Below are 25,629 nucleotides of genomic sequence, written 5' to 3'. Positions count from 1 at the left end.
GTTTAGCAAATACTGTGCCTAGAGCTTTGTTTAGGGTGTGCTTTTGGTTTTGTTTGAGGTTTGGGGGTGGGAGGGTACAGGTGTACTGGATGCACTGGGGTTGTTTCGCTGCTCCAGAAGCAGAGAAACCTATTGGCTACTCGTTACAGTGAAATTTAAGCGTGACCAAAAATGGGTCCAAATACTAGTTCTCAGTTATATGGAGTAATTACAGTGGCATCCATGAAGAGTCAGAATGTAATACTGCAGGAGAAGCAACTCATTTGTTTTCTGAGTATGAGTATTTGAGGGCTTGACTTTAAAAATTGGTAGATCTGCTAGAAGCCAGGTTTTAGCAAGCTTGCATATTGGGATATGTTGAACTCCCAATGGTAATGGTGGCTGCAGAATTAGTTAGTCTTGTCTGGTTTTTTGTAGTTAGGAAATTAAGGTCAAATTAGCAAAACACACATAAATAAATATCCTGTTCTATTGCTCCCAGCCTTCCATCCCCGCCACCATGTGGAGCAAATGGTCTGATATGCTTTCTTTCAAAAGACAGCAAATGCTTCATTTGCTTAAAATACAATCCCACATATGTGGTCAGTGGAATTACACAATAATGAACTTTCCATCACAGTAAAAGTTACCCATTTATCCAATAGCATCCATGTGTATCTGCTGAATATTAGATTTCTGTAAAGGCTGAAGTGTTTATTTACTTCTTTGTCTGTTTTTCCCACCCATGCATTGGAAAAAGTGCTTTCTAGAATCCTAACTGGAAAGTGCCTATCTGCCTATTGCCTTCTCAGAGAGTAACTTCGTATCTGGGTTATTGCAGTTAACTCTGCAATCTGGGTTAGAGGCCAGTGACAGAACAGAAATCGTTACAAAATAAATTAGCAAAATCGCCAATGTAAAAGCAAATGCTACATTCCAATGGCTAATTGTGCTGTTAATCAGGAAGCAGGAGGAGCAAAGGTAATAATTTCTGGAGATATTTTTGTCTTTTGTGATAACAAAAAATAAACTTATGCTACTAGTAAAACAGCTGGGTGTTTGTCTGCGTAATATTTAAGACTAATAACTTGAACACTTTCAGAGATTAAAAGCAGAAACACTACTTTCCTGCAAAGGAACATTTCTAGCTCACAGAAGAGGCAGCTGCCGAGGAGGCCCTAGTCATTTCTTAAATCTTGGTCTCTTGATCCTGTATGCCATGAAATTGAGAGCAGCAGGAACAAGCCCCTAGATAGGACGGGTTTTTTTATTTTTTGAAAAAACTTCATTGTTTTCGCTAGTGTAGTTAAATGTCTCATGTAAGTAAATCCTCTTTGTTTTTCAGCTTGTCCAGGAATTCAATACCCAGGTGGCTCTGTATCGGGAGCTGGTCATTTCCATTGGGGATGTCTCAGCCACCTGTCCATCTCTGCATGCAGAAATGCACAAAACTCGAACCCGAGGATGTGAGATGGCCTATCAGGCTCATCAAAAGCTAGCAGCAATTTCTGGGTAGGAGTCTACTTATATTTAATTAAAGCTGTACTCATATGCACATCTTTGCTAAATACTACAATTTGGGAACTTGCAGCAAAAGCATTAACTTGTGTTTCTGTTTTAGGCATAGAGACATATGACCATAAATTCTTATAGAATGCTCATATCCTTATGATAGTGCAATTTTGGGTCAAATTCTGGTCCTCTTACCAAGATGGTATCCTACTGATTTCAGTGGGTGCTTCTGTGTAAGACAAACAGGATTTTACTCTGTATCGAGTGAGAAGCCTTGCCTTTCAAGGGTGACATAGCAATGGCTTTCAGCCCAGTCCTTTGTTGGATATACCTGTTTGAATAGTTAGAGACAACTAGCTCAACTAGAGACTTAACAAAATCAGGCAAAAAAATAATTAGGTGAAAATTATTTGAGGGAGGGGAATACAAATACTATTGTGAAAACTTGTGTTTACAGTCTGCTTGTATTTAAATCCTTATTTGTATTAAAATAAGGACTGAAGCTTTGCCAGCATATAATATTTTCATGTATTGTTTGATATGGCATCGTATACATTCCTTTCCAGGGTGATAGAATGTATCATCACATACTTGAGACTATACCTGAGGAAAAGATAAACGAGCATAAGTGGCTGCGTCTTACAAAATGGGAATTCACTGCTTACACAAAGCCTAATTATTTGTACGTTCTTCACAGTATGGTGGTCGGGGCATTTGTGTTAACACATGTGCCTCCTGAGTTGTGCCTCTCTGACTATACTTTGTTAGAACTTTCTGCACCTGCCTCATCCACCATATATTTTTTTGCAGCTCTGCCTAAACCCTGTTGAAATTTCTTTCATCACTTCAAAGTATATGAGAAATCTGTCATAGGTTTCGTATATAAGGGAAGACCGCAGTAACAAACTAAACATAAGAAAACACTAGTTGGTCATTTTAGAAGAACTGTCAATGTTTTGAGATGTGATTTTGTGCAAAGATTCTTAAGTTGATATTGTGACTTCAGATTGGTTCCTCAAACAAAATATGTGCTTTTAAGTTACTAAAGTCTCTGAGAATTAAAAAAAAAAAACAACAAACAAACCAACCAAAAGATACAGTTCTGTTTAACCAGTGCACTAAAAATGTGGAAGAAAACAGTAGTGAAATTGATCTTGTGCACTTTCAGACTCAAAAGGGAGACTAATACAAACCAAAATAATATATCTGAATAGCAGAACCTAACTTGTATTTTCTCTTTTTTTTCTTTACCATAAAGAAAAACATCGATACATGCTCATTTAGAAGTGTGGAGTTTTTTTAAGTAATCGTTTCACAATTGGGAGCCTGTCATATACACAGAGATGTCCTGAAGGTTGTGCAGTTGCTGTGAGATTGACATTTAGCTAATCTAAAACTGTTTAAAATAACTGTGATAATGATGTGATATCCGTAACAACTGGTAGGTGTTAGAAACCCTCTGGAAATTACTTATTTGGTTTGACAGACATTTTACAAGATGTGCTTCACATCCCCACCCTCCTACAGCTGAGGAAAGCCGTATGAGCCAACTTAACTTGGTTGGTGTATCTGTGAGGAAAGATGGGAGATGAAGGTGCAGAAAGGATTCATGGTAGAAAAGAAATAGAAGAAGAGGAGTAATAAATGGTCTCAGAGGTTTAGTCTTTTGTTTCAGCACGAAGAGTGATGTGCCCATGGCATAGGATGTGGAATGGGAATCTAATTTGGTAGGAAGAAAAAGTGTCAGGAAGAAAAATACTTAAGGACAGGAATGTATTAATTCATCCTCAGTATTAAATAGGCAAGAGGGTAGTGTATTGCTCAGAAACCACTGGTAGTCAGCATATGGGACAAAGGCTCATTTAGTTCACAGCTTTAGTTCAAAATGCTTAGCACTACACTGTGTGAACTTCTGGGTAACAGAACCAATTCTGTCTTCCAAGGCTTGTTAAAGAAAGCCTGTTGCGTTCCCACCCAGAGAGAATGATAGCAATTAGCTAATTATGTTACTAGACTGTAAAATTTCATTACATATCAGCATTCTGTTAGTTAAGCTCATCAGTAATGTTCAGTTAGTCTCTAAGTGACCTGAGCTGTTTTCCTTTCAAGAAGTTGGCATCACTATCTAGGATAGCATTAAGTTCATTAATCTTGTTTGTGCTGGTATCTTCCTTGGAAAATTAGCAGACAGCTTAATTTTATGCTTATTAGGATTTGAGGCTCTTAAATACATTCCTGATTCAGGCAGTTGCAAGGCACTTGTTCCTGTTCCTAACTTACCTGTTCTACAAGACTAGGGAAGGTAACAAAGAGGAAAAGTGCAAAGACTTGGAAGGAAAGAAACAGGAATGGATTCACTAGAGCTGAGAAAGGCAGTTCTGGAAGAAAATCTTGGAAATGTGGGAGTGGAAAGAAATGCTGGGATGAAGATGGTGCATTAGGAACTAAACACAGGATAGAAGACATGAGGAGGAAAAAACTTTGATCACGGGCATATCAGTTCTGGAATTTTGGACGGACATCAGTGTAGAACAGTGGTATAACATGAACAAGAAGATAAGACTGCAGACCTAGCTGTAGAAAAAGTATACACTGATATGCCAACAAAAGGAAGGGAAATGGAGGAAGTGGAAGCCACTACATTTTTTTAAAAACAGAGAAAGAAAGGAAAACAAAGGAGATGATGAAAAAGATAAGGAAGTAACAAGAAAACAAAATCTTACAAAGTCTGCACTGGATTAGACCATATCACCCCATCTAGCTCAAAGCTGACAAGTGCTGGTAGCAGAGATTTCATAAAAAGTCATATAAAAACCAGGCCACACATAGAATGATGCCTTCCCCAGTATACTTGCCACAGCACAGCAATCAGTAATTTAGGGGTTTCCTGATCAAAGGCTGCATCTGAAAAATCAAACCTGACAAAAACGAGTTTTCACAGATTTCAGGATTTGTCTAAATATGAAGGCCTTCTACTCAGAAAATGCTGAGGATTAATAATGACATCTTTACACTGTGGTGTGTTTAGAAGTGTTGCAAATTAATTTATGAAGAAAAGATTATTGAGAAAGGAAACTTCACATTCAACCTCCAGCTTAATAGGGCCTCATAGCTATTACATCCTCTTCTTAACTTGCTCTCTTATGATTTTTCCTTTTAGAAATAGATGACATTTTATCAAAGAGCAGATGCATGCCTGAATTTACCAACACTATCATGGCTTTCAGGGACTAAAGATTAGAAATAAAAATAATTTAAATTGAAATACACTAGTTCTAGTTGATGATCTTTTAGGAATGCAAGTCAAAATAAACTCTTCTTTCAGTGTTGATTTTCTCAGGACTTCAGGTCAATTCCTGCTCACCACACTGATACTAAAAATTCTTAGTGATTTTTAGTTACCTGTCATCTGACAAAAGTGTGTAAGGGTTGGTCCTTTTATTACATTTTCTGCTGTATTAATGTATCAGAAATATCTCAAATTAATTACATTGTGGGCTCTTGCAGTCTCAGATGTCGTAGTCGAAACTGGAGAAAGTAAAGGAGCAAGAAAATGAGTCAGCATTATTTTTTCTGAAGGAAAAGAAAGGAAGAGTACTTGTAACAATAGGAAGATGGGTGGAAGAAGTGTGAATCTCTGTTTTGGAAGGGGGTCTTCTTTATGGGATGATGAAAAGTAGTGGTATTTTAGAAGTCATCAAATAGAGAGCCAGCTTTATTGGTGAAGTATGAGTCTGGGATGTAAACAGTAAGATGACTCAGAACTGTATTTTAAGATACAGGTCTGCACAACTGTGTACACACTTCTGTAAACGTCCCTTTCATATTCTCAAGCACTTGATATGCTTACATAATGCAAGTACTTCTGTGTGCACTTGGCACACTGAAACTAGAACTGGCAGTATCTCTGTGACAGTCTGATATGTATGTTGACAGTGGCATTTTTTTTCCATAAAATGAAACTGGAGCTCAGTTTCCAGTGAGGAGCTCAGGGGTGCGTGGCAATGTACATCTGTGTGAACATAGCTTTGAAAGTGGTTGTCCTCTCTTCTTCAGACTGGTGTTGCAAAGTCCAGAATCTAAGGTGAAATAAATCCCTACACCAGTACAGGCTGGAGGCCAACCACCTGGAAAGCAGCTTTGCAGAGAAGGACCTGGGGGTTCTGGTGAACAACAGGTCGAACATGAGCCAGCACACTGCCTCTGTAGCAAAGAGGGCCAACAGCATCCTATGCTACGTTAGGAGGAGTTGCCAGCAGGTTGAGGGAGTTGATCCTTCCTGATCTGAGGCCATATCTGGAGTACTGTGTCCATTTGTGGGCTCCCTGGTAGAAAAGAGAAAGGGACATACTGGCGTGGGTCTAGTCAATGGCCATGAAGGTGATTAAGAGCATGCCACATCTGGCATAGAAGGAGATGCTAACAGACCTAGGATTGGTTTAGCATGAAGAGAAGGCTTGGAAGGGGATCTTATCCATGTGTGTAAAAATACCTGATGGGATAGTGTAAAGAGGACATAGCCAGACTCTTAATCAGTGGTATCCAGTGAAAGGACAGCAGACACAAACTGAAATTCAGAAAATTTGATTTAAACATTTTTAAAACCCTCTTTTTTTACTGCACAGTTGGTAGAACATTGCAAGAGGTGCCCTGAGAGGCTGTGAAGTCTCCATCCTTGGAGATACTCAGAACTGAATTGGATGTGGTCTTCAGTCGTCTGCTGCAGACGACGTCACTGCTTTGAACAGCACTACGTTAGCTCTAGATGTCCCTTCTGGCCTGTAGCAAAAAGTCACTGTAAATCTTCTCATTAGGAAAATTCCAAGACAAAGTTACCTTATTTGGCATTGAGATGCATATGTTACTTTTATAAAACAGTGGTTAATGTGACTTCCCCTGAGTTCAGGAAAAGTTAAAGAAGTAGACCTAAAAAATCATGTCCTGATTGTATTTCTGTCTTTATTGCAGTACACAAAAATGTTACCGTAGTGTTGCTTTAAAGTACATAGGTTTAGGTAATCTCTACTTTTCCTTTGCAACTACAGTAGACCTCTGATGTTTTCAACAAGCAATAGAGGGTGATTTTTCAAACCTAATTAATATTAGATAAATTCCTAAGGTTGTGTTCAAACTTTCTATTGACAGCCAGTTGTGGCCAAATTCTTATTAAACTGTCTGAATTCTGCCCAAATTATGACACTTTAAAATTATTATCTGCTTTCTAAAGTAAACAAGCAAACAAAAAAGACTGCTCCAAAATATTTTATAAATTAAGAGAAAAGGAGACTTCAGGCTTATAACTTAATGAAAGCTGCATTAAAACAGACATAACAGAAACCATTTCAACTGTTTAGCTTCAAATGTTAAATAAAGCACTGCTGGCAGGCAGTATGGTTGAGCAGAAAAAACTTAGCAACACTTAGCTCAACAGGGAAGAATATTTATAATCCTGAATCAAAAACAAGGTTATGCCAGCAGACAGAGCAACAAGCTAGAGCTCTGCCTAAGCTATATACTGGTCAAGCAGCACGTGTGGAAATCTCTGCCCTCCCTATATGCCTTTACAATAACTGCCATTGTACTCTAAACATACATGTCAGAGTGGGGAGAGTGAGTACTAATGTTGATCCCTGGAGTTCTGAATTACAGGCACTGCCCCTGTATCCTACCTCGGTTACAGTTAGCATTGTGTCAACAGCCAGATGAAAGTTAAGAGCAAGGTAAGTGCTTCACAGTGGTTGTACCATGATAACAGTATGTGGCCTGATGAGAATGTAATTAAATATTAAAAATAATGTGAAGACATGTAAGAAAACAAAGAAAGTGGTTGATATTCAGTGCAGGAATCAATAATGTTATACATGGTAATACCAATAACATAACAACGCCTGAATTCATATGGGGCTATTTGCCAAAATACTGCAGATACTTTAAAGAGTAAGACCTTAAAAATCCTATAAAGTACAAAATGTGGAGATTCTCTGCTTCTGAAAACTGTTGGAAATATAAAACTTCCCGTTTGCACTCACACGTGTATACTAAGATCATCTCAGTAAGTTGTTCCAGTCTGGCAGGCCAGGTCCCACAGTTCTTATAGTCATTGAATAGTACCTTACTCAGCAAGTTGTCCCAGTGGCTTAACTGGGACTGTCCAAAATGAAAAGAGTCAGGGAAATTTTTATCTCCCTTCAGAGAAGAGCTTTCGGGATCTGGAGCAAGTTCATTACTGAGCACTGTTATTGTACAAAATGTCGTTTTCTCTCAACCTTTACATTCAGCTTCTGTAAACATTTACTGTGACTTTCTTAAATGGTTACAAATTTCTTGTGATTTTGAGCTTACCACTTTCTAAGGGCAAATTCTTACTGTGTTAGTTCCACTTTGTCTGGAATATCTTCTGATATATTCTGATTTCTAAGTCATGAAGTGACTCCAGACCTACTACTGTGTATCAGGGACTGCACCTGTTCCAGTGGACTCAAATCACATTTTTGACTAATGGGAGTTGTTCTTCATGGGAATGTTTTGGGAAGTAAGTTCAGTTACAGGTATTTAGTGAACATACTCTTCATGGGCAAATTAGTGCACAATAGTGCACAGAGTATACCGTAGCTTACTCCTTTCTCAAGAGAATAAGGTGCACATACAAGTATTCTCACTGGATTCCTTTGCAAAAATTTCTTTAATTACACAAGCCACGTGCATCTAAAATGGTGGAAAGGGATACTGAAAAGCTAAGACCATTTTCTATGGAACTGAGCTCAGGTGGGTTCTGTTGTTGAGAATAAAATTTACTCACTTTAAGTTGCAGGTTGAAAAATAATTTTAGTCAGATACTTCCAAGTTTTAATAGGCGAATCCAGAAAGCAAATAATGGAGGAGAAAACAAGGTTACTTACTAAAGCTAAAGTTCTCAAAATAGCTAACCTCTATAGACTCACTTTTCCTTTGTACCTTTGTCTTTGGAACTGTGCTTTAATAGGTAGTTGGGACTTAGAAGATAGAAGGTATTAGTATCTCCCTTTATAGATGTGTCTTTCATAACTGGAGGCTGGATTTAGTAAAGGACAAATATACCTAAAAGTGAGTTTAGTATTTACTTCTCTGTGTCCAAAACAGCACTTCTGTAAATCCTGGAAGTTCTACATCTGCAGTTACACAGTGTAGTTTAGTTTTGACAAAGTGGAAGAATTTAGCACCTTGCTTAACAGTAAACCTAATCAGCAGGCAGAAGTGAGGCATTCTTACTTGTCCAAGCTCTGACGAGCTTGATCTCAGAGGTGCTGTCAGAGCATCCTCAGAGCCTGATGCACACTGACAGTTTTGGACTCCTCACAAAACACAGTGGCACCTGCCACTTTCTTTTATAACAAAGCTGAAGGTGAGCCAACTTAATTTCTAGACCAGTTATACCTGCCTCCCAGAAAAATGCCCAGACTACGGTCAGGGGAAAGTGGAAGCTAGAAGTAGTATAGATATCATCTTTGTCAGTCACTTATTTGCCCCTTTCCTTCACCGCACGCTCCACTGGCACATGCACAGCACTTTCCAGTGCAGCACTGCCACTGCCAAGACACTGAAGGACGGCACATGCTGGGTAAGCAAGACAGGTAAGCCTGCCACTCGTGTGAGGGGCCCCCTACAGAAGAGAAGCTGTGTCCCAGCCTGGCAGCCAGGGACTCTGCCCCATGCTCAGGGGTCACCACAAATAGTGATATTCTCCCTGACAGGCATAGAGCAATGTAGCTTTTCCTCTGTGACATGACCTTAAGCTGTGAGGTAACTGCGGGAAAGGAAGGGGCACGCTGCCATCATCTGACCCAGCAGGCAGAGGGTTGTGCACAAGGGAGGGAAATGGTGTAGGGGTCTGCACTGTGCTTGCGTTTCAAGCACTGCCAGTGCAGGTAAACTCTGAGGACTGACTGTTAAGGAACTTCCTTCGTGGTAAGGAGATCTTGTATCATAGTCCTTGCTCCCATAATTTTTTTTTCTGTGTTTTAAGCAGATAAAACACATAAAGATGCAGGGGAGCAGGGATTCAGAACTCAACATACATGCTGAGTATTCTTCAGCATTCTGCATCCTCAACCTGGTGAACTGTAAATTCATCTACACAGTACCGTGGTCTAGGTTTGGAGTAGGCTGCAGGTTTAGGGTGGTTTGGCTTCCATTTTGACATGCCTTCTGCACTCAGCACTCCATTCTGGGTCCGGAACTCCAGCTTGGAAGAGGATACTGAAAAGGTGTCGGTGTATTTTCAGTCCTGCACTGGAATGCCCTTCTCTGCTGTGCACAAGCAGCATTCCACTAGAGTTAGATTCCAGGCAGTTTGTTTCTCTAAATCTAACTCAGCAGTAATGGAGTACTCCAGTCATAAGTAACCCTATTTATCTGTAGCAATGGTTGAAATAACCACTCTTACACTCCTATTTTGACCGTACAAACCTTTTACATCAGAAATTGAAGTGAAGAAGAACAACACAGGAACCAGGGAGATTTGGGAACTGAATAACATGGGCAAGGTCACTTTAGAAATGCTGCAGAATCAGAGCTGACCTTTTTCAGACAATTCAGTGTTTCTGCAAGCATTCTCCTAACTTCGTGCCCTGTTTTGTCCTTCCTTCAGAATATCTGCTATCACTGTTGGACATAAAAAGCTTTTGAGATGTCTTCTGTAAAAGCAATTTTCTCAGGGAGTAATCAGCCAGAGGATCCAGCTGTTAGGTATATCTATAGAAGCAGGAACTGTGGGGATTTTGAGAAGCCTACAGAATTTAAGTGTTGACTTTTTAAACAGTCACTGTTACCTTCGCTTCACTCCGGATTTTCTCATACCCTCGTCTCCCTTGTCATCCCTTCAGTGGTTTTTTTTCTTGTCTTATTTTTGTCATAGCCCATCTCCAAACAGTAATGAAATTAATATCACGTTTGCTTTGTCACATTAACTATTTAGGAATTTTGGAGGGCAGAGAACTGAATGTACTTACAACAAGCCCTGTGGAATCCACTTACCATTACATATGTGGCATTACTGTAATAAACATGATTAACGAGAAGAATTAATGTTTTGAATATTTTTTTGTTTTGGGAAAAATCTTGAAAATCTTTCGTTCAGCTTCTGGCTGATGTTTTAGATGATTCACGTATTAAATAGGTGTACCGGTGGTTATTATCTCAAAAAAATATTGTGTATTATTTAATGTTTTTACAACATATTTCAGTCTTTCAAGGAAAGGCATAATATTCAAATCATAGAATCACTTAGGCTGGAAAAGACCTTTGAGATTAAGTCCAACGATTAACTGTTAATTTGTCCTGTCACTAATGATCTGGGAGAAGAGACCTACCCCCGCCTGCCTAGAACCTCCTTTCAGATAGCTGTAGAGAGCAGTAAGATCCCTCCTGAGTCTCCTCCAGACTAAACAACTTCAGCCGCTCTTCTAAAGACTTGCTCTCCAGACCCTTCACCAGCCTCATTGCCCTTCTCTAGACACAGTCTGGCACCTTTATGTCCCTCCTGCAGTGAGAGGCCCAAAACTGAACACAGTATTCAAGGTGCAGCCCCACCAGTGCCCAGTACAGGGGGACAATCTCTGCCCCAGCCCTGCTGGCCACACAGTTTCTGATACCAGCCAGGGTGCTGCTGGCCTCCTTGGCCACCTGGGCACACTGCTGGCTCATGCCCAGCCGGCTGCCGACCAGCACCCCCAGGCCCTTTCCCACCAGGCCCTTTCCAGCCGCTCTGCCCCAGCCTGTAGCGCTGTGTGGGGCTGGTGTGACCCAGGTGCAGGACCCGGCACGGAGCCTTGTTGAACCTCATACAGCTGGTCTTGGCCCCTCAGTCCAGCCTGTCCAGATCCCTCTGCAGAGCCTCCTGCCCTCAAGCAGATCAGTGCTCCCCCCAACTTGGTGTCGTTTGCAAACTCAGTAAGGGTGCACTCAATCCCCTCGTCCAGATCATTGATAAGGATACCGAACTGGCCCCACTACTGAACCCTGGGCAACACCACTTGGGACCAACTGCCAGCTGGATGTAACTCCATTCACCACCACTCTTTGGGCCCAGCCAGCCAGCCAGCTTTTAACCTAGTGCAGAGTACACTCGTCCAAGCCATAAGCAGCCAGTTTCTCCAGGAGAATGCTGTGGGAGACAGTGTCAAAGGCTTTACTGAAGTCCAGCTAAACAACTTCCACAGCCTTTCCCTCATGCACTAAAAGGGTCATCTTGTCATAGAGGGGCATCAGGTTGGTCAAGCAGGACATGACTTGCCTTTCATAAACCTGTATTGACTGGGCCTGATCCCCTGGTTGTCCTGCGTGTGCCATGTGGTCAGCTCAGGATGATCTGCTGCATAACCTTCTGCAGCACCAAGGCTGACAGGCCTGTAGTTCCCCAGGTCCTCCTTCTTGTAGATGGGCATCACACTGGCTGACCTCCATCTTCTGGGACCTCTCCAGTTTGCCAGGACCGTTGACAAATGATGGAGAGCGGCTTGGCAAGCTCCTCAGTACCCTCAAGTGGATCCCATCCAGCCTGATAGACTTGTGCACATCTAAGCGGAGCAGCGGGTCACTGACTTTCCTCCTGGACTGTAAGGACTTCATTCTGCTCCTCCTCATCCCTGTCTTCCAGCTCAGGGGGCTGAGTACCCAGAGGGTAACTGGTCTTGCTATTAAAGACTGAGGCAAAGAAGTACCTCAGCCTTTTCCTTGCCCTTTGTGGCAATGTTCCCCACCATTTCCAGTAAAGGGTGGGGATTATCCTTGGCCGTCCTTTTGTTTCTAATGTAATTGTAAAAACATTTTGTGTTATCTTTTATGGTAGTGGCCACCCTGAGCTCCAGCTGGGCTTTCACCTCTCTAATCTTTGCCCTGCATAACCTCACGACATCCTTATAGTCCTCCAAAGTAGCCTGCCCCTTCTTCCAAAGGTGCTAAACTCTCCTTTTTCCCTGAGTTCTAGCCAAAGCTCTGTTCAGCCAGGCTGGTCTTCTCCCCCACCAGCTCGTCTTTCAGCCCATGGGAGCAGCCTGCTCCTGCACCTTTAAGAGTTCCTTCCTGAAGAACCCTTGGCCCTTCAGAACAATCCTCCAAGGAACTCTGTCAACCAGGCTCTTAAAGAGCCAAAGTTGGCCCTCCAGAAGCCCAAGGTAACTGTTCTGCTGACTCCCCTCCTTACTGCAAGAATCAAAAACTCTGCCATCTCATGATCTCTATGCTGAAGATGTCCTCTGACCACCACATCACCCACCAGTCCTTCCCTGTGTGCAAACAGCAGGCGCAGCAGGACATCTCCCCTGGCTGGCTCACCTACCAGCTGTGTTCAGACATCTTCCACATATTCCAGGAACCTCTTAGACTGTTTCCACTGTGCTGTATTTCCAGCAGACATCAGTAGGTTGAAGTCCCCCACGAGGACAGGGGCTAGCAATCCTGATACTTCTCCCAGCTGCTTGTAGAATGTTTCATCTGCCTCTTCATCGTGGTTGGGTGGTCTTAACAGACTCACCAGAATATCCACCTTCTTCGCCCCTGCCCCCACTTCTTACCCAGACAATTTTATTATTGCTATAGTATTTCCTAAATAAAACATGTAAGATTACATTTTTATCATACTGTTTTCCTAAATTCTTTCTTCAAAAAATCAAAAAATTATTTCAAATGCCAATTTGCTGGAATTGTAGGCCCTAACACAACAGCACACAGTAACGCCTGTATGTGTCTTGGCATGTCACAAGTACAATCAGTTAATAAGCACTTCCTGAGCAAAAACCTGAGTGATACTAACTTATATCTGGAAACATAGGTTTAAAATGGGATTTAGAACTAAGTTTTAAGAGGTATATAAAAGACTTACAAGTGCTGCTAATTATGAGTCTTCCGTGTCATGCTAATGATCCTATACCCAGAAAAATCAGGGGTACCAGAGAACCTGGTTCAAAATCATTATTAGACCAATCCAAATTATTTTTTTCATTTCAGTATTTCTGAAAGAAAATTTCTTTCTTGGCAAAATTTTGCAAAAAATACAGATCCAATTAAAAGTTGCAGTTGCGCCGATCTATAACCAAGACAGTCAAGAAGAGCACCTTTATGCCCCTCCTTTAAGCCCACTGCTTTGAGATCTGTATCACCAGCATATTTCAGTAATTTTCTTCTCTAGATTTTTACTGAAACATAGCTGATGTCAAAGCTGAGAATTTAGCCATGAGTTTTAAGTGCTTCTTTCCTGATAAATCTCTTAAATACTATTTCATTAAGAAATCCCAGATGGCTGCAATTTTTAGTGTTAGAGACTCTGTTTACCTTGGTTCTGTATAGCTTGGGTTATATTGTTTTCAGAAAATTACTTCTGATTCTCACTGAATCTTACAAATCCAGACTATGTTAGCAGTATGTTCATATATCTTATAAGAAGTGAAAACATGAGATAATGAAGTTGTGTGTTAGAAAAAGACTTCAGCATGGGCTCTTAGAATTCCACATATACTAGGTTTTTGCTTGTGATTTCTTAACTCCCTTTTTATGTTTTGGACTGAATTATTATTCCTGTTAATGGAAATATTTTTACCAATTCTTAATAGTTCTCAACATTCTGAAACACTTTTCTCTAATTCAAAAAACCAGTTGTGATTCTGTGCCCCTCACTGAAATCAGCCACTGCAGTTGCTAAGTTAATTGTGCCAGGACCATGCAATAAAGTGCATGTGCTTCTCACAACCCATGTTCTGTTGTGCCCTGCCAAGTGTTAGACTTCCTGCGGAGTCATCTAAGAAAAGACTTCGTATTTATCATAAACTTTGGTGCATGGAGGTTTGCTCTAGTAAGATGTTGAGTACCAAACAAAAAAGGAGAGCTGCTCTCAGCATCAGCATCAGTAACTTGCAAGATCAGTCTCCAGCCAAAGCAGATCTCAGATTTTTAGGTTTACACAGGGAAAATTCCAAGCAAATCCAAATTTATTATAAGGTGTGTAAAATCTGTTCTGATTTTTCTAGTTGCTTTATAGTTCTGTTTTGTAACAATTAAATATTTGAAACCATACCTGGGCATTAAGGTCTCAGTCTCATCAGAACAAAGCATTAAATTAAGCATTCCTTAATCAGGAATCCTTCCAGTACTATTAATAACATTATGCATAATTTCACATTTCAAATTTAACATATACTGAAGTGCTGGTTGTTATTGAATACTGTTTCCTTTTCACTGGATACATTTGCAGATCTACATTTAGATTTCCTACATAATCAATTTGTATTCAATGTAGTTCTTCATTGTCTCTCTTACGTTTCATTTTTTACCTTGCTGTTCTTGTCTTTCATATGAATATTTTCTGCATTAACATTTCTTGCCAGCAGATTTGGCATAAGAGTTCAAATACTGTCATATGATATTAAATTATGTGCTCAAAGTTGTTGAAGAAACTGCTTTCCCATTGCAGAAGAAAACAAGTTTGCATTTATTGGGTGAACAAAGAGATGCTGACTCTTTGTATCTCCCTCATGGCAAAACAGATCATTGCAAATGTACTGTTGGTAACCTCCTCAGCATGGCAAATGGTTAAGTGGCAAAATCCTTAAAAGTGCCTTGTTTATATAGCAGCCTCCAATTATTTCTGTGAGTTCTGGAGCTGTTACTGTGGTGAAGCAGAGCTGTCCACCCATATGCATTTACATCCCCTTCCAAAAAAAATCCAAGAAAACAAGAAGCTGGTGCTTTGGGATAGTACGACAGCTCTAACCATAGCCCTTTACAGACTGAGCAATGTGAGGCTGTGTGCTGAGGAACCAGTCTCCTGCAGGCTGAATAACACCAGGACCCTAAAGTCATGGAAGTTTCAAAGGCTGGGCATTTAATTTAGCTGCAGACCTGCTTGAAGTAGTGTGTGTACAGCCTTGATATTCATTTTACATCATTCAAGATATGGAAATGAGTGGTATGTCTGTACAGCTGCTAATACAGCATATTGGATGCCCAAGGAAGACTTCATGGAGGCATACTTGTTTCCCAAGCAGAAATAGGCATTTCAGAGAGGAAAAAACAGTAACACCAGTTCGCAAAGTCAAGTGGAGACTAGAGCAAGATTCAAAAACCTGAAGTGAAAAAAATGCAGAGTTCTTTATGCTAAAGTACTGCTTCCTGAACACATTTTATCAACAGATGGTTTTAAAAATTTCTTTCTCCATATATAAATTTAAATTCAGGAAGCTAATCTATATCTTTTTTCTCTTTCCTTTTTTTTTTTTTTTTTTGACACATTCAAGTTTTCTCACAGTCTCTCAGCTGTGATTTTTAACTTGACTACTCGTACAGATTTGGTCTGTGAAATATCTGGTAGGGCTGTGTGAAATACTTCTACTAACACTGTACCACAATTTCTTTTTCACTTGGAATACCATTATATGGAGGTATGTGGATATTTGTGTTTAAAAAGATAAAAACATACACCAGCGCGTAAGAATGACCTATTCAAAGCACTCCTGGAAGCATGTGATACATTCAGAATCCCAAATACTAACTTATTCTGAGCAACCTAGTAATGATCTGCCTGGGGGATTGCTTTCCTTCCAGTTTAGAATTGTAGCAGTCACATTGTTTGACTAGCAAAAAACAAAGAAAAGGTATGAGAATGCATGGATCTTTTCAGTAATTGTTGATGCAATATAGCTCCCATCCAAATCCCAGTGAAGCTTACAGAACATTTTTCCTTTAGTTTCCATCAGTAGTCCTTAGACCAAAGTGTTCTGTCATATTTTTGAGGAAATGCAAATACATTGTTCCTTACTGCTTCTCATTTTACCATCTCTTCACATCTGCTCTGTTTTTCTTATTTTGAAACACAGAAAACCAGAAATCTTAAGTTACAAATAACAAGTATCCAGATCACGCAAATGCTTTATGGAATGCCCTTTGAAAAAAAAATTATATTAAAATTTGTATTTTAAGTAGGTACTAGAGACAGAAAGAAATCAAAAAGAGAAGTATAAATGAAAGCACTGATCTGGTTTAGTGTCCTGTGTATGGTCAACAGCAGATGGCATCACTTGCCTGCAGCAGAATTCCTTTTAAATCCAGTATGTTAGTATGTTGTGACCTAGATCCTACAGCACCAAATACCCAAAGCATTTCATTCATTTTCAAGCCTTTCTGGGAAGTCTGACCCTACTTGTCCACACAGATCAGAACAAGTATCATAGATCACCCCACAAGATAGTTGTTTTGATAGTTACCAAAACATTCTCTTCCCAACTGTTCACCGGAGGAACTACACAGGAGTACAGGTTTTGCAGACTTTTGAAGGAGAGTTTATAAATCATTTATTAATAAGTAGTAAGTGATTAAGGGACATTTTAAAGAACTTAGAAACTTAACTGAAAGGGGAAATCCATAGGCAGCATGAGTTTCAGCTGTCTGCCGTCAAGTTCTAAGAGGCAGTATGGAGGTATAATGGGCTTGAGCCTGGTGGTTATCTGTGCTGTCACTACTGTTTATCAGAGAAATTCATTTGAGAACAACTTGCTGATGCTGACAAGGCAGGATGCTGAATAGTAATTTCTTTGGGAAACATGAAAATTTTCACATATACCACTAATCTGACTCTTTCTTGGTTAACAGACCTTTTCTGAAAGGTCTGTGTTGCAGTTTGGGTTTATTTTTTGCTTAGTATCATACAATTTGAGGCAGTGAGGAAGTGAGATCTTTTGTCCAGCTGAAGCTAGAGCTAAGCAAGGCTGACTTGAGCACTCACCCAAAGATTCCTTTCATCTAACTGGACACGACCTCATCTCAACAGGGTGCCCGATAATGTGCAGGGAGAAAGATTCTGTTCAGCTCATTTTTGGCTAGTGCAGAAGTCTTATGGATTTCCCTAAAGTAAAGGCCAGGGACAGCCAGCTGAAGGAAAGAAAGATGAAAAGGAGGCTTAGAGTTAGCTTCTGCACAGGTTTGGTGGTTAAGCCCTGCGTTTATGGGTTTTTTTAAATCTTAAAATAACTCAAAAGCATAATTGAAGATACACAATTTTGCTTGGAATTCTGAGTGCTTAGAAGTATCTTGTCGGGATATTAAGCTTAGCTAGTGTGGTAGTTTAGCCTTGGCCAACAGCCAAAATCCCACCCAACTGCTTGCTCACTCACTCCTCAGCAGGGTATGGGTAGAAAACAGGAAGAACAGGAATGAGAACACCGGGTAGAGAGGGATAAAGACAGGGACATTGCTTACTGACTGTCCTTGCAGGCAAAGCAGCCTTGGCTTGGGGAAGATTAATCTTACTTATTGCCAATTAAAATAAAAATAATTACTGATATGGGTAAAGGGAAGCAAAAAGATAAACATTAAAACAACACCTTTTCTGTCCCCTTTCCGGTGCTCAACTTCACTCCAGCGGCTCCCCCCACCTGAGCAGTGCAGGAAGGAGGGGGGGGCAGGTTTGCGTGTTATGGTCACCCCCATAAGGGTTTGCCTCTCCTTCCTCCTCACACTTTTGCTCTGCTGTAGTGTGGGCTTCTCCACAGGCTGCAGTCCTGTCAGGGAAATCTGCTCCAGTATAGGCTCTCCACAGGTGGCAGTTCCTTCAGGAATATCCATCTGCTCTGATGTGTTCCTCCCTGCAGGCTGCAGGGAAGATCTGCTCTGCCATGGAGAACCCCCTCCTCCTTTCTCTGACCTTGTTTCTCACTCTTTGTTCCCTCTTCCCCTTCCCCTGTGGCGATTTCTGCCGGTTTTTAAAATAAGTTTTCAAAGAGGTGCCATACACATGGCTGATGGACTTAGCTGTGTCCTGCTGTGGGTCTGCTACGGAGCTGGCTGGAACCGTCTGGAACCAGCTGAAACCAGCTGGAACTGGCTGGAGCCAGCCATGTCCAGCACAGGGCAGCCCCTGACCTCCTGCCACAGCCGGCACCCTGCTGCTACCACCTACACCCAACACACTGTCTTGCCTAAAGTGGAGTGAGTTTAAATACAATTGCTTAATATTAGTGCTATTTTACTCAAGCCCAGGAAGCTTTACCAAGTGATTGTAATCAGTTTTGTTCTCTACTTGAATCGTTTGGATAGTCCTCTGGTAATTTATTTCTTGCCCATGGCTGAGTTCAGCCAGCCAGTAAAATTCACTTCTGAGGGAACAAGTCTAGAAAATTCTGGTCTTTGATTCTAATAATTTCAAGAAATACCGCAAATACTGAATACACTTCTAAGTACATGCATAGCTTTTAAAAACAGTGTGTGATAGTTGTTCCCCTGATAACATAAACTCAGGGGTGTGGAAGAATCACAGTATTTATTAATTAGTAATTAAAAATCCTTTTTAAAAGTAAGGTTACTTCATCTGTAGTCATTGTCTCATGTAGTGAGCTTTCAATAGAATTTTGGAACTTCAACATAAAAAAAATAATAGAAGACCAGTAATATAAGTGATGCTGTATTTTTTCCTTTCCATATTGAAAATTACTGTAATTTGCAGGTTTATCAAGTAACTTCTGTGTAAGTCAGTGAGGTTTTCTTGTGTAGATAAGAAAAGTGTATTTCCTACTGTTGTGGCTCAATTGTTCTAGCATGGAAATATCTAAGTTGCCATCAACTTGGCAGTTAGAAATTTCTAAAATATAAGTCACTGCCCTGTGCTTTTATTCCGCTTGTATTATCATATACCCAGATTGGCTCTATCAGCCTTGTCAGGGTAATTGGAGATTTACACTGGTCTAACTAAACAAAATCTGATTACATGTCTTCTGTTACTGAAAGTACTGTTGTAACGGCTTCAAAACAGCAATCTGTTTTAACAGAAACAACATTGCAACCATTTATGGGTCTACTAGAAGGAACTATCCCTGCTTTTCCTCTGGCTGGACTGGGATGTGATATAGCAGTTGTATCATGGTATTGCAGCACATTAGTAGAGAACAAAAACGAAAACCCACGTGAAGTGAAACTGGCAGCAGCTTGTTTGAAAGACATATTTAAAAAAAAAAAAGATCTTAGCACATGAGAGGAATACAAATAAGAATGTTTTCTCAAGATCAGTTTAGAAGAAAATATTGTTGGATGACTTTTCTACTTACATTCCAAATGTATTGGCAAGTCTTTTGTTACCTTTAAAGATGAATGGTTAAGTGAATAAAGGTAAGCGATGTGTTTAAGATCAAAAGCAGAGGCAGGTTTGGTAGGCTATTGCACCTAAGCTATAATCAGAGTGGCCTCTTGCCTTCAGTGTCTATAAGGGGATTAAGTGTCTCATCTCTGCAGTATTTGTCACATTTTCATTCTAGCAGAAGAACCATAATGTCTGAGGTAGGTCTTGTTTCCAGATCATCTTTGTAGTTGCTATATATTTCTAAACTGCAGTGTGCCTGATACTAGATTAAAAGACGATCAGCAGCATAGTATTTGTGGACAGTGATTTTCCACAGTTTATCAAGCCAATTTACATTCCTTTTTGTGGGAAGTACATATATGGGGCATAAGGCAGAATCTGATGAACTCATTTTCACTTTGGATTTGCCAAACCTTTATTTTCCTGTAGCTATGTCTAGGCAGTTCTTTCAGCTCATAACATTTTAGAACTATTGATATTGTTCATAAAAATCATACTTTTCATTAGTTAAGCATAGAATTTGTCAAAAAAAAATATGTTACAAAATGGTGTATCAAACCCTTCATATAAACTAGCTACTTTTTTAGCCAGAGCTAATAACGTCAGTATGTATTTTTAAATATTGTTGATAGTAAAAGTAAAATGCAGCTCTGTTGTAAATGTGTGACTAACATTTTTAAGTTAAATTCAGAATTAGACTATAATCTTTGTTCAGTTTTAGTAGTCTTTAAGTTTCACTAATTCCAGTGAATACTGGATACCTGTGGGAATTCAGGAAAACCTGAAGGTGTTTTTCAGTTGTAACCAACATTTTGGCAGTACAATAAAGTAATGTCAACTATATTGGAAAAAAATTAAAAAATTGAATGGATTTTTCATTCTACCTTTTCTTGTTAGGGAGGGGCATTTAAATCTTGGGGTTTGTGTATTTTAAAATTACTCTCCAAAGAGCTGCATTCACCTTTCTTATATACTCTATATACACTCTATATCCTGGATACTATATGGTTGGTATAAGAGCTCCCTCTCTAGGTTTTATTTTAAATATCAGCTTAGGAAAATACAAAGGAAAGTAAAATCCACCCCTTGTCAGTGCTTCATAAACATATTCAGTTGTACATGACCTGATTTTAAAAAGCAGGTTTTTATGGGAAAAAACCCATAACCATTCAATTTTATAAGTATGAAAATGTAATGTTTTAGATTTAAGTTGTATTTACAAAAATTTGTACTTTTACTTTTCATAGCAGCCTGGTAAACTGCATAACTTAAGCTACTGTTATATAAAGGAATAAACCAGAATTTGCTCTTTTGTAACTACTTTTAATACATGTCGATATCAGAGCTCTGAAACTGTAGAAGTGTGGCTCACAGTAGCACGAGTTTCTTATCAACTGAGTAGTGTTGGTGTCTTTGAATAAGGACTTCTACCCTTTATGACGCCCTGGTGGTATAGTGTCCATGTGACAACTACAGAAATTCCTAGTAAGGGAGGGACATGATATTTGAAAGTATTTAATATACAACCATCAGCATAATTTAGCAAAGACAGAAAGAAGGAAGATCAGAGCCAAATGATCTGCTAGTTTTCCCTAGGCATCAGCAAGTGTTTCTTGGTCAAGTAAGTAATAATACAGACCTCATGATAGGAAATGTCATTGTTAGTGTTAATAAGCTAACCATCTGACTTTCTTTCATACAGTTATTATTATTAATAACAAAACAAAAAAATCTCTGTATGATGTAAACACATTCTCATAGTTCTATTTGAAAATCAAAGACTAGTTTTTTCTAGTGAAGATCAGGCAGGAGAGACATGTGACAGTTATTATGCAATATGCCAGCTTGTATGGACCTATAAATTTTACCCTGCATGCAGAATACTTGCATAAGCACATGTACACCCATCTCACCATTCCCCCTTCCTCATGTATAGGAACACATGTGTCTTGCCACTTCACTGGCAAATCAAGAGGCTTACTCAGAGGCGTAGAATTCCATAAATTCTATCTTTCATCGCTTCCTATATGAGCCATTCATTGCATTCATTTTGTGAAAGGCAGCAATGCTCCCCTGTCAGATGAAGTATCCCCAAGAAGCCACAAACTGCATATTCAGATCCTCTAAGGTTTACCAGAACTTCTTTATCTTACCTAAGTGGATAGAAAGAAGCAAGAAAATTTCTGCTCCATAATGGATGCAGGAAGCGAGTTCAGTTTATTTTCACAGCCTCGTGGCAGCTGTGCTCAGAAGCCAGAGATGAGGAGCTGGACTTTGGCTCATGGGCCAGTACTCAGTGCTGTGCTAGCTCCCATGTGGCCAGCTGCACATAAGCTATTAGCTCTGTTGAGAACATGATTTAGCACAGTAGTTGTATGAGATTGTGTTATGTGAGATTCTCTTTAAGTGGTTTTCATATAGAAATCAGCTGGACTGACTAAAACAGAGGTAGCTGACTTTGGGGGGTAATAATACAAGTTTGCATTAACTTTTTTTTTTTGGTAAATAAATACAAATTGGGTATAAGCTATTTAATAAGAAACATACCATAATCAGCGTTCTAGTCCCACTAGTCCCCTGTTCAGCATTGCTCGTGGCATGAGACTGAACGTATTGAAGTAAAAAATTACCGAGTGGAGGGGAATTGTTGACACTTGTAAGGGAAATTTTAAGACCACTACACAGAATGTACTTCAGGGATTATAGAAGTCTTTATGTTCATCGTCATCAGAGCATGTGTCTTTCAGAAATGAAAATGAGGCCTGTATGCATGCATAGAAGAACATTGTTCAGTTGCAAGCTAACGGAATTCTTGTGGTCATTACTGTAATTAAGCACTAATTAAACAGTTTGAGACAATCAGTGAGGGTAGTAGCCTGGAAATAATTCTTATTGTATAAACTGTGGATAATTAAAAATATTTTGCTTGGATAACACTGCTGTTACTCTGAATTTGCATACAAGAGAAGAATTTTGCTTGCAGTTCAATTACAGATGCTCCATATTCTTGAAAAAACAAGAATGGGTGGGAAAATACATCTATCATATGCTGCGATGGAGAGACAGGGCTGCTTGATGCAAGCAAATGTCGATTTATTGTACACAATCACGAGTTTATATATGTTTTCAGAAGCTGCGCGCTTTAAACAGATTGGTTCTTTAAGCTAGGCATTACATACTAGGCAATCCCCGATTGGCGGTTAACTACAAACAAAGGACACTTTAAGTAAGTGTTTACAGTCATCAATTAACAGCAAGGTGTTACCTCTCCTTGGCACCATCCATCCCCCACTCCCCTATCCTCTCTCGGCATGACTCACCCTGTTAATTGTTACCTATTCACACTCCGCGTCCTCCCAGGGTTCCTGACCTACGAGCTCGAGCACATTCCCCTCAGCTAACTGATTGCCACCCATGGTCCTGATTTCCAGGCCCCCTCCTGCAATCATAGACATTTCTAGTTCTTATTCTCATGATATTCATTAATATAGCCTACAAGAAAAATAAATCAGATTTACAGCAGCAAAAAAACCTTAATTAAAATACCTATTACTGTGCTTTCCAATTACTTTTCCAGCTCATTTGTGAATAGGAAGTCACTGATAAATTTTAATTGGCTTATGAGCCAATCATCTTGTGTATAATATCTGCTTTCTTAGTCTGCACAATTAAAAATGTGGTCAATAAGACCAAAGACATTTTAAAGAAAGGTTTTCACCATTTTTGCTTCTTAGAAATCAGATAGCTGTATGAGGACAATACCATTTTCTTGCAGCTGTGTGCAGACCCTCAGTCTTTTTGCCAGTGACATCCAGAAGGGAAGAAGTAGATTCAACATCGTAAACAAAGTTCATGTAATGGCCATGACTTCTAAAAAATCAAAGTATTTCTAACACTTGAAACGATGCAGAGAAAAATAGGACAACCATAATCCAGTGTTATCTGATTGTGATACAAGGAAATTATATTTCCATGATACATGTCCTTTTAGTGATAGACTTGTGGTTAGAGAATCCTAGCTTTCAGAGGAGTTTCACAGATTCAGCTTTACTTGCATGAAAGAGTGGAGTAGATCTGTATCTCCCTATCAGAAAGAGGTCTCATCACTGAGCAGAAAAAGGTTATTATTACCATCTGTGGTGGCTTTATTTCCACTTAGTGTGTGAACATTGATGGGGCAATGCCCTGCAGGTGGAATAGGCAAATCAGTGATTCATTTATCCATTGCTAGTAGTTCATCTGCAGGAAAGAGGAAATCCTGCTCAGAAAGAAAAGTTTAGGCAGCTAGGAAATATGCAGAAACTGAGTGTGCTTGGTTGTATATTGGTGGGACCTCAAGACTTGGGTATTACATGAAATAAGCAGTAAGTCTGAAGAGCTATATTTTGGGCCTGGGTGCTAAATGTGGAAAGTGGAAATGGAAAGAAAGAAAAAAAAAAAAAAAAAAAAGAAAAAAATGGAAAGAAAGAAAAATTTAAAAAATGGAATTCTGCACTTCTAAATCTTTTAGTAATCCTTCTGTTGGTAAGGATAAAGATGACTGTTATGTGTGCTCATTGGGAAATAAGCTGCAACAGTAAGTGATGCAGACAATGGAGGGAAATTAAAGCTGTTACCTCCATCGACTGCTTTAATTCCATGGTGCTGAACTTGAGAACAGTGTTAAATGCACATGTAAGAATACATGACACTAAAAAATATTAAAAAATCTTACCTGTAAGCTAAAAGGTAGGACAAATCAGGATAGTAAAAGCCACCAAGAGGCCATGTATTATTTAAATATGTATTGCATGGTTCTTAGATTTAGCTACCAGAGAAATAAAACTGGGTATATAAGACCGAAAGTTCAGAAAGTTAAAATACTATTCCAGAGGAAGAAAACCTTATATACTGTACTTTTGCTGTAATTGGCTAGTTGCTTGTTTATGCTGTGTTTGGTCAGATGTATTCTGTAAGGTTACATTAATTCCTGAAACTGCCTTTTACATCAGAATCCTGTTCTGCTCTAGATTCATCCAGTTTTGTAGTAACTCTTTTACCAAAAATGTTGAAATCATTAGGAGCAGTACATGCAAAACAAAGGACTAGATCTGGCCTTGAAAATGCTGGTACAATTTAGAAATAACAGTCTGCTGCTGAAAAATTGCTCCTGATTTATACTAAACCAAATTTATATCTAAGCATTATGTGTTTCATCTGCTTTGGTTAACACCAATATGATTACATTAAAGCCCCTTCTTGCCATCTGCCAATTTGAAAATAAATGCTATTAAATTTATGGTTATTGTTTATAACAGTCCATTTCTAATCAGCAAAGTGATGACAGATTGAGTTCATACAGCAAATAGGTAGGTTACAAATGAAAGAAACAGCACACGCAACTGCAGAGAAAGTTAAGATTTAACTCTTGTGAAACCAGGACTAGATACTGTGTATCAATGCAAGATAAAAAGTACTAGATACTTGATGCAAGGTAAAAAAGTGTAAAACATTGTAATAAATAGAGCTTCTAAGTGTCTTGAGGAATTTGCAGGTAAGTACAGTCTTGAAAAAATTAAGTTCCGTTTATCCCAAAGCCATTTTGTTTGCATGTATGTGTGTTATAATGCTGTGTGTCTTCTAAGCATAATTTTCAGCATTTGAGAACTATAATTCTTTATTTTGTTACACTACTGCTTGTGCACTCACTAAAAAAATATCTATGTTATTCCTATCCTTTGAAAAGAATGTGAGATTTCAACATGGATCCATTTCTAGGAAATATGTGTTTTCATACGCAGCACAGGACTTGATTCTGAATAAACAAAATCTGTCAGGTATCTTAATTTTTCAGGAAAGTTATTCAGGGTCTTAAGGTTATTAAATGTTTTCAGAGTTGGAATCACTGAGGATAGGAATAGATATTATAGGAAGCAGCTGAAAAGACATCCTCGAGTGTGATTGCTGTTTGTTCTGCCACCATAGCTTTATTCTGTATTTATGACAAGATGCAGGAAATGGCATATCATGCATGGTATAATTTGTCAACAAAAAGAGACTTCACT

At 39.3% G+C, this 25,629-nt stretch overlaps 1 protein-coding gene across 1 annotated transcript in view; it reads left to right on the top strand.

Annotated features, from left to right (window-relative positions):
- The window catches only part of LOC119141585 (regulator of G protein signaling 7 binding protein), a 45,321-nt gene that overhangs the window by 2,031 nt on the left and 17,661 nt on the right, over nt 1-25,629 (top strand). Inside the window, 1 exon segment of the mRNA XM_037374044.1 lies at nt 1,325-1,491. Within this exon segment, the coding sequence (XP_037229941.1) occupies nt 1,325-1,491 (167 nt within the window).

This window comes from Falco rusticolus, chromosome Z (assembly GCF_015220075.1).
Source record: "Falco rusticolus isolate bFalRus1 chromosome Z, bFalRus1.pri, whole genome shotgun sequence".
NCBI lineage: Eukaryota > Metazoa > Chordata > Aves > Falconiformes > Falconidae > Falco > Falco rusticolus.
This window is presented reverse-complemented; position numbering and strand designations above follow the sequence as displayed.